General features: G+C 39.2%; 1 protein-coding gene across 1 annotated transcript in view; it reads right to left on the reverse strand.

The window, feature by feature from the left end:
• Positions 1–15809, reverse strand: part of LOC113177821 (uncharacterized) — a 55554-nt gene extending 39745 nt beyond the window's left edge. Inside the window, exons 1-2 of the mRNA XM_026382340.2 lie at positions 15729–15809; positions 15380–15471 (exon numbers count right to left, since the gene is read on the reverse strand). Of these exons, the coding sequence (XP_026238125.2) occupies positions 15380–15382 (3 nt within the window). The 5' untranslated portion in view covers positions 15383–15471; positions 15729–15809. The remainder of the gene's footprint in view (positions 1–15379; positions 15472–15728) is intronic.
• Between the last annotated feature and the right edge of the window lie 1669 nt (positions 15810–17478).

Consider the following 17478-nt stretch of genomic DNA (forward strand, 5'->3'; position numbering starts at 1 on the left):
AATTTGTGGGATTAGGCCCCAATTTTCTTAATAAGACTCCTATAGTGCAAGAATTAAAATCAAAAGTCAATAAATGGAATAGACTCAAACTAAAAAGTTTCTTCTCAGCAAAATAAACAATTTGTGAAGTGAATAGAGAGCCTACATCTTGGGAGCAAATCTTTATCCCTCACACATCAGATAGAGCACTAATTTCTAGGTATATAAAAAAAACTCAAAAAGCTAAACACCAAAAAAAAAAAAAAAAAAAACTCAATAAATGGGCCAAGGACCTGAACAGACACTTCTCAGAAGATGATATACAATCAATCAACAAATAATGAAAAAATGTTCATCATCGCTAGCAATTAGAGAAATGCAAATCAAAATCACTCTAAGATTTCATCTCACTCCTGTCAGAATGGCAGATATTATGAAGACAAACAACAATAAGTGTTGGCAAGGATATGGGAAAAAAAGGTACACTCATACACTACTGGTGGAACTCCAAATTGGTGCAGCCAATATAGAAAGCAGTATGGAGATTTCTTGGAAAATTAGGAATGGAACCACCATTTGACCCAGCTATTCCTCTCCTCGGTCTACATCCAAAGGACTTAAAAATAGCATACTATAGGGATATAGCCACATCAATGTTTATAGCAGCACAATTCATAATAGCTAAACTGTGGAACGAACTTAGATGCCCTTCAATAGATGAATAAATTTTTAAAATGTGGCATACATACACAATGGAATATTACTCAACAATAAAGAGAATAAAATCATGACTTTTCAGGTAAATGGATGGAGTTAGAAAAGATAAAGCTAAGTTAGCCAATCCCCTCCAAAAAAACAAAAACACTGAATATTTTCTGTGATATAAGGAGGCTGATTCATAGTGGGATAAGGAGGGGGAGCATGGGAGGAATAGACGAACTCTAGGTAGAGCAGAAAACTTAGGGGGAAGGGAGGGGGCATGGTGTTATTAATGATGGTGGAATGTGATGATCATTATTATCCAAAGTACAGGAATAGGGGCTGGGGATGTGGCTCAAGCGGTAGCGCGCTCACCTGGCATGCGTGCGGCCTGGGTTCGATCCTCAGCACCACATACAAAGATGTTGTGTCCACCGAAAACTGAAAAATAAATATTGAAATTCTCTCTCTCTCTCTCTCTCTAAAAAAAAAATAATAATCTGATGATTAACATCAGATTATAAAAAAAAGTACAGGAATAAAGACACAAATTGATGTGAATATACTTTGTATACAACTAGAGATATGAAAAATTATGCTCTCTATGTGTAATAAGAATTGTAATGCACTCCACTGACATTCCTATATAAAATGTCCACATGCTTCTTTCAATGCTTTAGTCACTCATATCACTCAATACAATTTCACTCTATAGGTTCTTAATTAATAAAATGACAATCCTTAGTGCTAGGCACTGCAATAGATATAATCAAGGCACAGCAAATAATTCTAGAATAATTCTAATCACTGTAAACATTCTTAATCATGACAGATACTCCCTCTGCATGCTAAGCTCAAGTGCCAGTTCTACAGTCTCAAGCCTTAGGCTCTAAGTCCAGCAGATGCCCACTCACTCAGACTGTGGTGATCTGGTCAGGAACCCAGGCAGGCTTCTCCTGAGGTGGAGCTGACAGCTGGTTGAAGAGGGGGTCACAGGGAGAAGCTGCAGTTCTCACCAGGGCCAAGATGTGGCTGTACAGTTTGAGAGCAGTGAAGAAGATGCAGAGGATCATCAAATGATGAGAAGAGTTAGGATGTCAGTCCAGGTCCTCATCAGGTTCTCCAGCATGAGGGCATCATTGTCAGCTGGCTGAATGTCTGTTCATTTGCTCCTTCATTTATACTAAATTTGGGGGCTTCTGACCACCCTTCCAATCCCTATCAGCTGCCACTGGATTTCTCAGTGATGTCATTTGCCCTGAGGTTAAAGCATCTGGTTGGTGGTCCCCACCCAGATATTCTTGCCTCTCCCTTTATGGTGGGGTGGGGCAACATGACCGAGACTTCACTCTGAGCTTGTCAGGGTGGGAAGAAGTGACTTGTTCATGATGATCATATTGGAGGGCTACAGAGGCATGCCTGGAGAGACTTCAGGTTTCAAAGTGGAGTTTTAAAATGGAGTTGCTCAGGCCAAGGCCTAAGGTCATCTTTACAAAACAGCACACTGGTAAAACACCTAGGCCCTATTTCATTACCACAGAGATAAAACACAATTTCTGTCCTCTTTCTCCAAAGTAAAATTCCTCACAAACAAGGAGGGGGCTGAGGGATGATGCTAGATCTTCTATAAACAAGCCATGTGTTCTAGTTCTCAATGTTTGATGTTTCACATCTTTCTAAATATTGTCTCTAAATATTGCTTTTGATATTATTTTCACTAGAATTATCTTAATTTCACATTTTAATATTCATTTTCTTATGTAGATAGACAACTGATTGATCTTGTATCTTCTTTTATAAGCTCACTTATAGCTTCTGATAGTAAATTCCTATCTTTGAAAATATCCACTTTAGGGCTGGGGATGTGGCTCAAGCGGTAGCGTGCTCGCCTGGCATGCATGCTGCCCGGGTTCGATCCTTAGCACCACATACAAACAAAGATGTTGTGTCCGCCGAAAACTAAAAAATAAATAAATATATATATATATATATAAAGAAAATATCCACTTTAAAATAAACTGAGATAGCAAGAGATATAAGCAAGTTGCAACACCTTTCAGTTTGACAAAGTCAAAGATACTGGCGAGAATTTCAGCAAAAGTCTAGTTCATATAAGTCATAAATCAAGAAAATTAAACTACAAACTTCCATATTTATGTTATCAGACACAAAAGATAATAGAAAAACTGGCCATTAAACTCCCCTTTTCTCAATCTAGTAAAATATAGAATTAGAAATAAAATCCACCCACCTCCAAAACTAAAAACAAATGTTATCAGGAAATTTATGTCAGCATTGAACCTCCACTTATGTAGATCATTGCAAATAAAAAGTCACATTTAACTTTAGAATGTTTATTATACACAAATGATGAGACATAATCTAAACCAAAGAAGGAAATGTTCCCCAGGGCACAACACATAGTTAACATTTCAAAGAAGCTGAAACTAAGGAAAGAAGGACAGGATATTAATTCTCCAGATTGAAGTTCTCTGACCAAAGTATTGTTGTTTTTGACAATGGGATAATCATCTTTGGGCTGGGGTTGCAGTTCAATGCTAGGGCACTTGCCTCACATGAGTGAGGCACTGGGTTCAATCCTCAGCACCACATATAAATAAATAAATAAATAAATAAATAAATAAATAAATAAATAAAGATATTGTGTCCATCTACAACAACAACAAAAGAGTAATCTTCAATCATAATTTGCTAAAGATTGGCACAGCTTTGACAAATACTACTTAGCTTTAACATTTATCACATTAGCCATTGATCACATGGTTAATTAAAATTACAGAAAAGAAATTTTCCTATTGCTGCTGAAAGAAATGATCACAAATGTAATTGCTTAAAATAATAGAAATGTATTGTTTTACAGTTATAAATGGTTTAGATATCTTGACAATGGACTTTTGTCACAGTGTTAACAGAACTACACTCCTTCCAGAACTGCAGAAAAAAATCATTCTAACTTCTAGTGACTGTTGGCATTGCTCAGCTTATGGCCATAAAAGTCTCTTTTTACTTTGTTTTGATGTAGTCCTCAAAAGTAAGATAGACAAATCCACCCTGCATAGAACATGATGGCACATCAGCAGCTACCCTCAAATATCACACAGTCTATCCTCACAGCACAGAAGATGACAGATTATCTATAAGCTTATCCTTGCAAACAATATTTGCCAGTGTTTCAGAAAATGCAGCTCCAAGCACAGGAAAAAGAAGAAAAAACAGGGGACCCTAGACCTGAAAACTGAAGCAAGACAGGAGAAAGATCCACAATATATAGAAAACTGCCTGCAAAATATTTAAGAGAAAATTTAGAGAAATCCACATCCACAAAATCTCCTGGAACAGAGTCAAACCAAAGAAGTAGAGCTGAGGACACAACCCTTTTAGATAGCAGGTATGACCAATACTTTTGATTAGACCCCTGGAAAATCACCCAGTTGCATGTAGCCTTGGATCACCCTTTGTGCATGTTTCTGGTCATCTCACCATAGTGTTTATGGGCCCTAGTATTTACCTAGAAACTCTGGGAGTTTATATCCACTTCAGTTATCTTGATTGTGTTATTTCCTCCTTTCCAAGATGCTACCCTGTAATTTCTAGGACTTCACCTTTGTGAATTTTACTTCTGTCATTTTAAGTAAGTATTTCCAATGTTCAAAGGTAAGATCTAAAGTGGGAGATGTTTTTAGTGACCATTTCTAATAAAGTGTTTATAGTGCAAAATATATGAGGTACTATACATTTTGTTGGGGCCAAAATATATCTCAACAGAGTACAGCACAGATGAGAAACTTCAAAAGATTTCACAAAGAAGAAAACATTCCAATGACAAACATAAAATATAAGTATAAAGCAATACTACTTAAAGATGCTAAAGAAACAAACAAACAAACAGCAAACACACAAGAAAAAACTAATATTCACAGAGATGTTAAGTGATTGGACATGTCAAGCCTGATGTTGCAAGGTAAAAGATATTGTGTCCTCCTAAAACTAAAGAATAAATATTTTTAAAAAAGCAGATAGTAAGAGAGATAATTTTAAAAATACACCATAATATGAGCCTCCTGACTCTCCCTCCATTCATGGATACACCAAATAAATTATCTACTCATGTTTTGAGTCCCTCTTAAAGTTATAGGCACATACATTGGACAACTGAAAAAAAATATTTACCATCAGATGAGTAGAAAAAGTTGAAGTATACTTGGGCATTAGCCTGCCTTGAGCAATGTGCCATTTAACTAGACAGAATTCCCGAATCTCAGGGGAGGAGTTAAATCTCAAGGGTCCTGGTTTATCCCTAAAAGGGATTTGCCAGCATATTCTGCAAACTCTGTTGCTAACAGCTGAGCTTTTATCTAGCCATCACCAAAGGGTTTACAGGGGAAATTTATTCCACCACTGGCAGCCCAGGTGGTAGTTCAGCACTTCCTGAGCCCTTCCCCCTTGCTCACCTCACTAATAACTCCAAGCCTAACAATTCTTTAAGGAATTTGTCACAATTTCAACTTTTCCATTCCATGTATTATATCCTAAACCTTCAAGCTTTGGGAGCAATGGCAACTGTGTGTGTGCATGTCTGCCTAGATCACAAAGGAGTGGTTTCACATTGGAGTACAAGCATCCACCAGGAGTGAGAAAAGAAAAAGATTAAAAGTACAGATCCCCATTTATTTCTAAAATAGGTTTACATCACCTTTCTTTCAGTGAGTATATGACAACCTGGATTCTAACAAACTTGCATCAGGAATTTAGTGCAGCAATCAACTATAAAACCTTCTGTAGCAGATTCAATGTGATTCCAATCAAAATCCCAATGGCATTCCTCACAGAAATAGAAAGAGCAATTATGAAATTCATCTGGAAAAATAAAAGACTCAGAATAGCTAAAGAAATCTTTAGCAGGAAGAGTGAAACAGGGGGTATCACTATACCAGATCTTAAACTATACTACAGAGCAATAGTAACAAGAACAGCATGGTACTGGCACCAAAACAGGCTGATAGACCAATGATACAGGATAGAGGACACATAGACTAACCCACAAAACTACAACTACCTTATATTAGACAAAAGTGCTAAAAGCATGCACTGGAGAAAGGATACCATCTTCTACAAATGGTGCTGGGAAAACTGGAAATCCATATGCAACAAAATGAAATTGAATCCCTATCTCTCACCATGCACAAAACTCAACTGAAAATGGATCAAGGATCTAGAAATCAAACCAGAGACTCTGCGTCTAATAGAAGAAAAAGTTGGCCCTAATCTCCATCAAGTGGTGTTAGGCCCCAATTGCCTTAATAAGACACCTATAGCACAAGAATTAAAACCAAGAATCAATAAATGGGATGAATTCATACTAAAAAGCTTTTTCTCAGCAAGAGAAATAATATGTGAGGTGAATAGGGAGCCTACATCCTGGGAACAAATTTTTATCCCTCACACATCAGATAGAGCTCTAATCTCTAGGGTATACAAAGAACTCAAAAAGCTAAACACCAAAAAAAAAAAAAAAAATAACCCAATCAACAAATGGACCAAGGACCTGAACCGAAACTTCTCAGAAGAGGACATACAATCAGTCAACAAATATACGTAAAAATGCTCACCATCTCTAGCAGTCAGAGAAGTGCAAAGTAAAGCTACTCTAAGATACCATCTCACTCCAGTAAGAATGGCAGCCATTATGAACAACAACAAGTGCTGGAGAGGATGCAGGGAAAAAGGTACACTCATACATTGCTGGTGGGACTGTAAATTGGTGCAGCCAATTTGGAAAGCTGGGAATGGAACTACCATTTGACCCAGCTGTTACTCTTCTCACACTATACCCAAAGGACCTAAAAGCAGCATACTACATGGACACAGCCACATCATTGTTTATAGCAGCACAATTCACAATAGCTAGTTGGAGGAGCCAACCTAGATGCCCTTCAATGGATGAATATATTTTTTTAAATGTGGCATTTATACACAATGGAATATGACTCAGCACTAAAAAATAACAAGATCATGGCATTTGCAGGGAAATGGATGGCATTAGAGCAGAATATGCTAAGTGAAGTTAGCCAATCCCTAAAAACAAATGCTGAATGTCTTCTCTGATATAAGGGGGGTGACTCAAAATGGGGTAGGGAGGAAGAGCATGTGAAGAAGATTTCCTCTAGATAAGGAAGAGGTGGAAGGGAAAGGGAGGGAGAAGAGGAATTGCATGGAAGAGGGAAGGAGATCCCCTTCATTATACAGAATACATGTATGAAGATGTGAGGGAAAAAAAAATAGTGTTACCTTAGATTAGGTAGAGAGAAGTGATGGGAGGGTAGGGGAGGAGATGGGAGGATAGGAAGGACAGTAGGATGAAACAGACATTATTATTACTGTGTGTATGTATGCGAATGCATGACCAGTGTGATTCTGCAACCCGGACACTCAGAAAAATGAGAAATTATATCCCATCTGATTCAAATGTATGATATGTCAAGATCATTGTACTCTCATATGTAACTAATTAAAACAAATAATAATAATAAAAACCTTCTGCAGCCTGAGCACAGCTGTAGAAAATGGCTAATATGAAAAAGCTGAAGAATAACTAGTACTCCAATTATATGAATTTGGAAGAAAGCAACACTTGTAAGGCACAGATCACTGGTAAGGCTTGTGTGCCAGAATATGAATTTAGTGGAGCCACTTAAAAAAAAAAAAAAAAAAAAAAAAAAAAAAAAAAAAAGCATGGGAAGTTGAAAGTTCTTTGAAATCTAACACAATAATAATAATTCTGGGTGCATTTCCACAGTAGTTGAAATCAGTATGTTAAATAAATGGTTGCATTCTCATCTTCACTGGAGCAGTATTCACAGCAGCCAAGAGAAGGAAACAACTAAAGTGCCTTTTGGATGCAGAGTACACCGGGAGATTTCTCCCAGTTTTAGGGCACTCAGCTACTTCCTAGGGAAACTATATTCCCTAAATTTAGACTGCTCGCTCACAAGATGAGACCCAAGTACTCATATTCACTGGACTCTCAGGAGACATTAGAGGTGTTAGCTGAGGGATCCTCATATCAGACAGTTCCAGGAAAATACCAGAAGGGGAAATGAGAACCCTCTGGCATAAATTCCACAAAGGGGACACGCAGCACAAAGACATTCTGACAGGCTGTCTGGCCTTGGAGAGACAAAGGGAGAATACAAACATGTATTTTTGCAAAGGTCAAGTGATTCTTCTCTACTTTTCTATCATGTGAAATGCTCATAAACAACAACAACAAAAACCTTTGCTTTTGATTCTTTCTATAGTACTGGGTATTTGACACAGGGGCATGTTAAATATGAGCTACATGCACAGCCCTTGTTTTAGAATTTAAAGATAAGTCTTTCTAAATTGCCCATGGTCTCCCTAAATTCCTGATGTTGACCTTAAAATTGCGATCTTCCTGCCTTAGCCACCTGAGTCTCTGGAATTACAGGCAAGTGCCATTAAACCCAGCCAAAAACAAAACAAAACAGAAATCCCTTAAGAAAATTCCATTCCATGGGGAGGTGGCTCAAGCGGTAGCATGCTCACCTGGCATGTGCGCAGTGTGGTGCTGGGTTCGATCCTCAGCACCACATACAAATAAACATGTTGTGTCCACCGAAAACTAAAAAAAAAAAAAAATGAATATTAGGAAAAACTCTCTCTCTTTCTCTCTCTCTCTCTCTCTCTCTCTCTCTCTAAAAAAAAAAAAAAGAAAAAGAAAACTCCATCCAGTTCTTGGTAAGACAATTAAAAAATACTGTGCTCATTTGAAATGTAATATGGGAAAAATAATTGATAATACTGAGGAGAGGGGAAGTTATCATTGGGAATGTGGAGAGGGAGCTGGAATTTTAAGATTTTGTTGACATCTACATAAAGGTTTAGGCTGGGAGACAGGGTTCTGGATTTGACATTTTGTTTCCATACATGGAGATCATTCAGGAGGACACAGGCAGAATGGAACTCAACTGTAATCCCAGCAACTCAGGAGACTGGGAAACAAGTTCAAGACCACACTCAGCAACTGACTCAAATTAAAAAGTACCAGGGATGTAGCTCAATGATAAAGAACCTCTGGGTTCAATCCACAGTAATACCATCCTCCCAAAAAGAAAGAAAGGCAAGCTCATCAGGAAAGAAAAACTGAGACCCCCCTACAGAAAACTCTCCCCTCGTGCAGGAAAACAATACACGGAGTTGAGATTTGGATGATCATTCCACTCCACAATCCCCCACATCTGGGAAGGTGCTGGAATGCTGGTACATATGTGCTCAGATAGGTCTTCAGGCAGGGGCTGAAGATAATCTGCAGGAATAGGACAGGACTTCCAGAGTCCACTGCTGATATAAGCCCATTTGACTGACCAGTGGGGATTCAGGGCTAAACTTCCCCAGAGGGGGATCCAGGCCTGAGACACTAGAGACTACCACAGGATTCCAGGCCACAAATGCCAGTTCCCACCACAGTCAGTGCAGCCAATTTCAAGGCTAAATAAGGCAGGAAGATTGCGATTTTAAGGTCAACATCAGGAATTTAGGGAGACCATGGGCAATTTAGAAAGACTTATCTTTAAATTCTAAAACAAGGGCTGTGTATGTAGCTCATATTTAACATGCCCCTGTGTCAAATACCCAGTACTATAGAAAGAATCAAAAGCAAAGGTTTTTGTTGTTGTTGTTTATGAGCATTTCACATGATAGAAAAGTAGAGAAGAATCACTTGACCTTTGCAAAAATATATGTTTGTATTTTTCCTTTGTCTCTCCCCCTGCCTCAGGATGCCACTGCACATTCTCCATTTACTGGATTTTGAGGGGCCCAGTGTTCTCCATATAGACCTTCCAGCACCTGCAAATCAGAGCAAAACAGGTCCCCTGACATAAAAGAGGAAGCTTAGAGATGGATACCAACACTGGTGGCTCCAGAGAGAAAAGCCATGCCAGGTGGTCAGAACCTGCTCCTCTTGACTGGCTGAGTGCTGGATTGGACAATGCTTACCTAAGGGGTCCTGAGTGGACAGGGCCTACCTCTTCCCATGCTCAGACTGAGCCTAGTGAGTCTTCTGAGTGACAGGAGGTGACATCAAATGCAGAAATAAATGAGGTCACAATGGCAGGTCCTTGCCTGTAGCTCTTTTCTTTTGAGGTGCTGGGAATTGAAATCCATATCCTCAGGCTACAGCTAATTGAAGGTAAGATTTCCTTGGAGATGTGGGATCTAGCCCAGCCAGGAGGACATTTGTATTTAACCTTGCATAAAAGGCCTTTCAATTTCTGGATTATATGTCTTTTATTATTCATGGATGGAAATAACAAAGTGAAAATCCTGCAAAATTTCATTAACTTCCCTGCTGTCTTCTCTTGTTAGGAAAGAGACTGAACTGGGAAGTATTACTCTAAGGCAATATTCAATGCTAATATGTGGTGCAAGGTAATCAAAAAAATTTCTAGTGTTCACATAAAACAATAAACAGAAGATTGAGTTTAATAACATTATCCATCATACCCAATATGTAAATATTACCAATATGTGACCATAATTACTAATGAAGTATATGTAGTTTTGGAATAGCACTCTCAAAAATATGTCAAGCCTCCAGAATATCTCAGTTCACGAACGGTATTCCAGATTTGAGAGCTATGGTTCCCCTGATCTCAGGGAGATGAAGGTCCTGACCGCTTCTTTTTATGCTAGAGGTGAAAGATACGATTCTTTTCCAGGAATTGGAGCCCATGTCTTCAGATCCACAGCTTTGAGTCTATTATTTAAATGCATTAACAGAAAACTCCTTATTTTGTAATTTGGCCTTAGACCCAATGGCCAGTCTAGGACATTTTTTTTCTTCCTATGATGAAAGCCCCTCAATAAGCAAGGGGCTTGTAATCCAGATGAATTTTGTGGCCATGCATGTGGCACACAACTGTAATCCCAGCAGCTTGGGAGGCTGAGGTAGAAGGACGGCAAGTTCAAAACTCAGCAATTTAGCAAGACTCTGTTACTAAATAAAATATTAGAATGTGCTAGGGATGTGCCTCAGTGGTTAAGTGCCCCTGGGTTCAATCTTAGTCCAAAAACAAACCAAAAAATTGCATCTAATTTGAAGCCCAAATACCTCCACTACACCACATGACTCACAACTTTTCTTATTAATTTAGGAGTTGGTTAGTGACACTTGTTCAAAAAAGCACGATTTCTATGTATGAGTGTGTACATACTACTATGTAATATATACACCTATATTTTATACTATATTTATATATACATATATATTGCTTGCTGTCTGATATATGGAATGGAATGGACCATGGCCAGCATTTGGCAGGAAAATGTCTACTTCTGGAAACTTTCTGGGTGAACTCCCTGCTCTCACACAGGGCAGCATCTCTCATGTTTTTTGAACCTGAGAAGAAACATTGGTAAAGAACTGTATTCCTGACTTAAAAGAAATGCACTCAATAGGCTTACCTGCACCTATGTCTATCTATACATGTACATATACATATATATTTTATATTTTTATATATGTATATATTATATATAATATTTTTATATGTGTATATATATATTATATATAATATATATATAATATACATATATATAATATATAAGCAAAACCTTTTCATGTACCTGATTGGTTATGGGGCTCCCTTTCTAGGACCCAGGAGAGTCCTGGTTCAATTTGTAACAAGGACAGACACCAGCCAGAAGTATTCTCAACCCTCCTCTACAATCAGCAAATAATACATGTTTCTATGTCATTTTCTAAACATAGATGAACATGGGTAATAGAGGCATGAAGCAGAGAAATATTTTGTCAGGAACACAAAGTAAAAAGACAAGGAGAAACATAATGAAGTTTTACTACATAATGAAGTTTTGAACCACAAGAGAATTGGAATCTGGAATTCAGACAAAGAAGATTCAACCTTTTATATTTGGGGATGTAGATGACATGGGTGTCTACAGTGAAAAGATTATTATAACCTTTTGAAAGAAACTTCATGTGAGTGGCAGATAATGGTTAAACAATTAGGATCTGCACAGTGTCTTCCAGGTGGTTTGTCAGCTGTGGGCCACAGCACATACATGTATTAGCAGCCTCCATGAAGAGCATTATTCATCTGTGTCCCCTAAAATATTCCCATTTACAATGAGAAAACACAGGTTTCTGGACATTAAATGGAAACTCGGTAGCACACAGAGAACTACCCAGAGACAGAGCTGTATAAAATCCCTTCAGGGCTGGGGATGTGGCTCAAGCGGTAACGCGCTCGCCTGGCATGTGTGCGGCATGGGTTCGATCCTCAGCTCCACATACCAACAAAGATGTTGTGTCCGCCGAAAACTAAAAAATAAATATTACGAAATTCTCTCTCTCTCTCCTCTCTCACTCTATCTTTAAAAAAGAAAAGAAAAGAAAAGAAAAGAAATCCCTTCAAAGCTCCTCAAAGGCTGGTTTGCTCCTGATATAGGGGATGTCAGTCTGGAGAAATATTTTCTCTCCATTTTGAAGACAGTGCCTAGAGAAGACATTCCAGGAGCAACACAAATGTTTTTCCTTCTTTAAGGTTAAGGAACTTTTCACCAGCACAACTACCATCCCAGATTCCTTATGAGGGTAAATGCTTAGAGCTTTCAGAGTGCAAAAAAGCACACCACAGGACCAGAGTCTGACTCAGAAAAGAAATACATCCAAAAGGCTTATAACAAATTGAAAAGAAAAATTGTGTAACTATTTAAAAAAAAACAAATATGTCCTTTTGTTGTTGGTATCTCTAAACACATCATTCAGTAAACAATAAATTATGGATGGATATTTCTAGGATTTGCCAAATCTTATCCCATATGATTTTGTATTAAACTCCAAAATCCAGATAATAAAATGCATGATTCACTGTCAAAAACATTCAAGAAAAAACAAAAAAACAAACAACAACAATAACAACAAAAACCTTCAAGGAAGAGGAGTGAATGTTTTAGTAAATGTGTCATTCAGCACATGATTTTGAGGGAATATATTCATTTTCCTGCAGCTTTAAGGAAGGGAAATTTTTCTTAATTATTTTTCCTGTTAGAATTTCCAAATATAAGGGCTGGGGATATAGCTCAATTGGTGGAGTACTTACCTTGCATGAACAAAGCCCTGGGTTCAACTCCCAGCACCACCAAAAAAAAAAAAAAAAAGAATTTCCAAAGATAGGGTCTAGAATTTCATTTGAAATAAGCTCTAAATATAAAGCAGACAAGAAACATACAATACATACTCAGGAGAAGAAAAAAGGTGAATATATTTTTTTAAATAATTAAAGTAAAATTATTATTTTTTCTTGAAATCAAACTCTATCTACCTTTTTGGATTTATTTTCTTATCTTTGAAGCCAGAAACCATAAAAGAAATACAGGGAAGAACCTTGAATTGCCAATTCATACAGGAGATAATCTAAGTGTTCAATAATCATAAAAAATTCAACATCTTTAAAAATTAGAGAAATATAAAATGAAATCCCAGACAAAATTAAATATTGATGAAGATGTAAAACAAATGAATACTCATAAACTCAAGAGCAGTTTATGAATACTCATAAACTCAAAAGCAGTTTAAGTCATTATTGCCTACTTGTGGAAACTGTATGCTATTGAATATACACAATACTCCCCATCATAGACTTCCTGAAATCACAGCTTATGTGACCATGACAATATGTAGAACACAACAGCACTCATCTGAACACTTGAAACCCAGGGGGATGGTTCAAGAGAATGCACATCTTGGAACAGATCAATAATAATCTGAGGAAAAATGGTCACTAGGGGCCAGTCACATTTTTGGTCGTAGTATATCCAGCTTAAAAAAATAGTGTAAAACACCATGTTTAAGTTTTATATATGCATGTGTATTTCACATGTACACATGTTTAGAAAGAAAATAAGTAGAACTTATGAGAAAATAAAAATCATCAGAACCACATCAGAGACTCAATTGCACATCCATGTGTACATGATAAAACTCATCATTATACAGATGACAATTTTTCCCAAATTAACCTACAAAATATATTCCCACCAAAATTGCTATTACATATATGAATATATCACAGTAAATTCTAGCTTTATGTGTATCTATAAAGCAGTAATTTTAAAACTATAAATAAATGGAAGACAGGGAAGGGAAGAGGGAAAGGGGAATCACTGGGTAATGAAGTGTTTTAGCTATAGATATTGAAGATTTTTTTTTCCATTCCAATTCATCCTGAGGATAGTCCACATTTTGCATTTACTGTCCTTTTCCTTTAAGGAATTTGAGCAGCATCCTTTTCCCTGCTGTGACTTTGACCTCTCACTTACCAACCAGGCAGCACCTGTAGGTGGCCTCATTGGTGTGTATCGGATCCTTCTAGCAAATTCTATTCCATACTTGTATGATTATTATGTCAAAACGAACCCAATATTATGTATAGCTATAATGCATAACAAAAAAATTCAACATTCTTTACTTTTAATGAAATAAGTAACCAAGGCATAAAGTTCTAAAATTCATCCACAAAGTTATATATAACTTTAGCCAAGAAACTTTTCAACTATAAGAGTAAAATAAGTACTTATCATTACCTGACATTCATGTATATTATAAAACTATACTATATTACCATAATATCAAGGAATCACAATAAAAGCAAAATCAATATATGAATCCATATAATGTAAAAATTTATACTTAATTATAATAGAAAAAGTCTAGATAAATCAAACCATAAAAAGGCCAATCTCAGCAACTTAGCTAGACCTGTCCCAATAAATAAATAAATTAATAAATAGTACCAGGGATATAGCTCAGTAGTATAATATCCCCAACTTTCGGTAACTTAAAAAAAAAAAATGAAAACGAGCTAGCTCAGGAAGAAGCGAGGTCCCTGTGGACCAGCACTACTCTCCTGCAGGAAAACGTGGAGATGTGGTTATGACAATCCTTCGCCGTCAATCACCAGCGGTCACCAAGAGTCTGGGTGGCAGGCGCACACCAGCCAGAGAGTACTAAGGCAGGAACTGAGGACGCCCAGAGAGGATGAGAAGGTGCCACTGACATGTCCCACCTAGGAGGACAGTGGGACACCTCCCCACCTAGGAGGACAGTGGGACACCTCCCCACCTAGGAGGACAGTGGGACACCTCCCCACCTAGGAGGTCAGTGGGACACGTCCCCACCTAGGAGGACAGTGGGACACGTCCCCACCTAGGAGGACAGTGGGACACGTCCCCACCTAGGAGGACAGTGGGACATCTCCCCACCTAGGAGGACAGTGGGACACGTCCCCACCTAGGAGGACAGTGGGACACCTCCCCACCTAGGAGGTCAGTGGGACACGTCCCCACCTAGGAGGACAGTGGGACACGTCCCCACCTAGGAGGACAGTGGGACACGTCCCCACCTAGGAGGTCAGTGGGACATCTCCCCACCCAGGAGGTCAGTGGGACACGTCCCCACCTAGGAGGACAGTGGGACATCTCCCCACCTAGGAGGCCAGTGGGACTGGGGGCTCGGGCCTGCCGGCTCCAGAGACTGCCAGTCCCGTCTGCCGGCTCCTGCCCGCCCCAGCCGTCCCGGTTCCCAGCCTCCCTCCCCAGCCTCCCGGCCCAGCTCCAGGCGCCCCTGCCCACTCACCATTCCCTGGAGCTCAGGAGCCAGGCCTGCTCCCTCAGGGTCTTCAGACCTGCACAGCAGACCACCCGGACTCCGAAGCTTGAGAGCGAAGCCTGGAGACAAACGGCAGAAATGGAGGACTCCGGGACGCGGCCCCTCCGTCGGGGGAAAGGAGGACGGCCGATCCGGGCGCCTCCTCCAATCCCACAGCAGGGCAGGTTTCGCGACCTCTAGGAGCCAATCGTCTGAGGTTAAAGTGAAGCTGGCGGGAGGCAGTCTGGAAGGACCTCCGTCCCTAGGGGAAGGGGCCTCCGGATTGGGGGAATCCTGCCCTGAAGCCCTGGCCTCTGGGTTTCCTGGCCTCGCTGACCTCAATCAGCGAGAAGGCGGTTTCTCCAGCTGCCCGCTAGGGCAGAGCCCCATCCTGCAGGTGCTCCCGTCAGGGTGTCTGAGCTGCTCCTAGCTGCAAGCTGCAAACCGAAAGTGACTCGGACGCAGGGGCAAAGGACCCGATGGCGAAAGCCCGCCCCCTCCTCCCTGGCTGCACCCAGGATTGGACAGTTCTCACTCAGTGCTCCTGGACGGACAGGGCTTCAGGCCTGAGGGTCCCTTGAGTCTGAGCCCAGTAACCTTCTTTCTGAGTAAAGGAAATAATACCCAATCCAGTCACGAATCAGGCCAGAATGACAGATTCCTGGTGGCAGCTTTTTTTTTTTCTTTTTCCTTTTGAAGTCTGGTAATTACACCTCAGAGCCTCAGGCTGCTGCTATTTTATGGCAAGATTTCCTTCAAAAGTAGGATCTAGACCAACCAGCAGAACATTTGCATGTAAGGTCATTTCAGTTTATGGATTATACATGCCTTTATATTATTCATGAATGAAAATAATGCAATGACAATTATTATAAAATTTCTTTTAACTTTTCTGCCCTTTGTTCTTGTTAGGAGACAGATTGAACTTTGAACTGGGAAGAAACCCCCTAAAATAACAATGTCCAATGAAAACAACATGTAAGGCACAAGGGTAATTTAAATATTTCTAGTATTCACATTAATAATGTTAAAAATGACAGTTGAAATTGATATAATAACATAATTCAGAATATCCAGATTATTATCTTTCTGTGACTAACCTAATAGAATACTACTAATGAAGTATGTGTGCTTTTGGAACTACATCCTCAAGTTTGACTCTCTCCATAATATCTCAGTTCACAGGAACCACATTCCAGATTTGAGAGCTATGGGTCCCCTAATATCAGGGACTTTATGGGCATGGTCTATCTCTTTATATGCTAGAGTTGAGCGGTCCACTATCCCACTAATGTTTCTCCTCAAGCCCCAAAATTAGAAGAAACAATGCCCTGAGTGGGAGCAGGAAGCTCCAACCAGGAAGTGTCCAAAAGTAGATCATTCTTTCTCAATTCATACTGGTCTCAGGTTCTTCCCATTGTAGGTATTGGACAGCAAGAAAAGGAAGATGGGGTCACAAGAGGTTAGGAACACATAGCCTGTAATCTGCAGCAGTCTTGACTCTATTGTTTAAATAAATCAAATGCAAACATATTTAGCAGTTTGAGTTTATACCTAGTGACCAGGCTACAGCTAATATATGTTTCCTCCTATGGACAGACTCTCATAACTAATAAGCAAGTGGGCCGGGAGTCAGGATGAGCTGTGTCTGATTCCAAAGCCGAAACACCTCCAACAGATCACAAGACTCTTGCAACATTCCTTATTCTCATCAGACTTGGAAAGTGACAATTATTCAAAAGAGCAGGCTTTGTGATATATGTATATAAAATGCAGACCTGCATATTACATAGTGCCACACAAACAGAACATTCTCATAGATCTCTGTTATCTTGGGGCTCCCATTCCAGGCTCCATGGAATCATGTTTCAGTTTACCTCAAAGGCAAACACCAGCTAGAATTTAATTCAACACCCTTTACAATTGAAAATATAGGTTGATATGGAACATATGATATGTTTAATCAGGGTTTATAAATTATACAATAGTCTGATCTAGAGGTATGTAAAGGACCACTAAGCTCTATGTTTTCAAAGCAAAGAGGGACTGCAGCACATTTCTTTTGTTGATGGCATAGTGCAAAAGGA

The sequence above is a fragment of the Urocitellus parryii genome, chromosome 11 (genome assembly GCF_045843805.1).
Source record: "Urocitellus parryii isolate mUroPar1 chromosome 11, mUroPar1.hap1, whole genome shotgun sequence".
Lineage (NCBI taxonomy): Eukaryota > Metazoa > Chordata > Mammalia > Rodentia > Sciuridae > Urocitellus > Urocitellus parryii.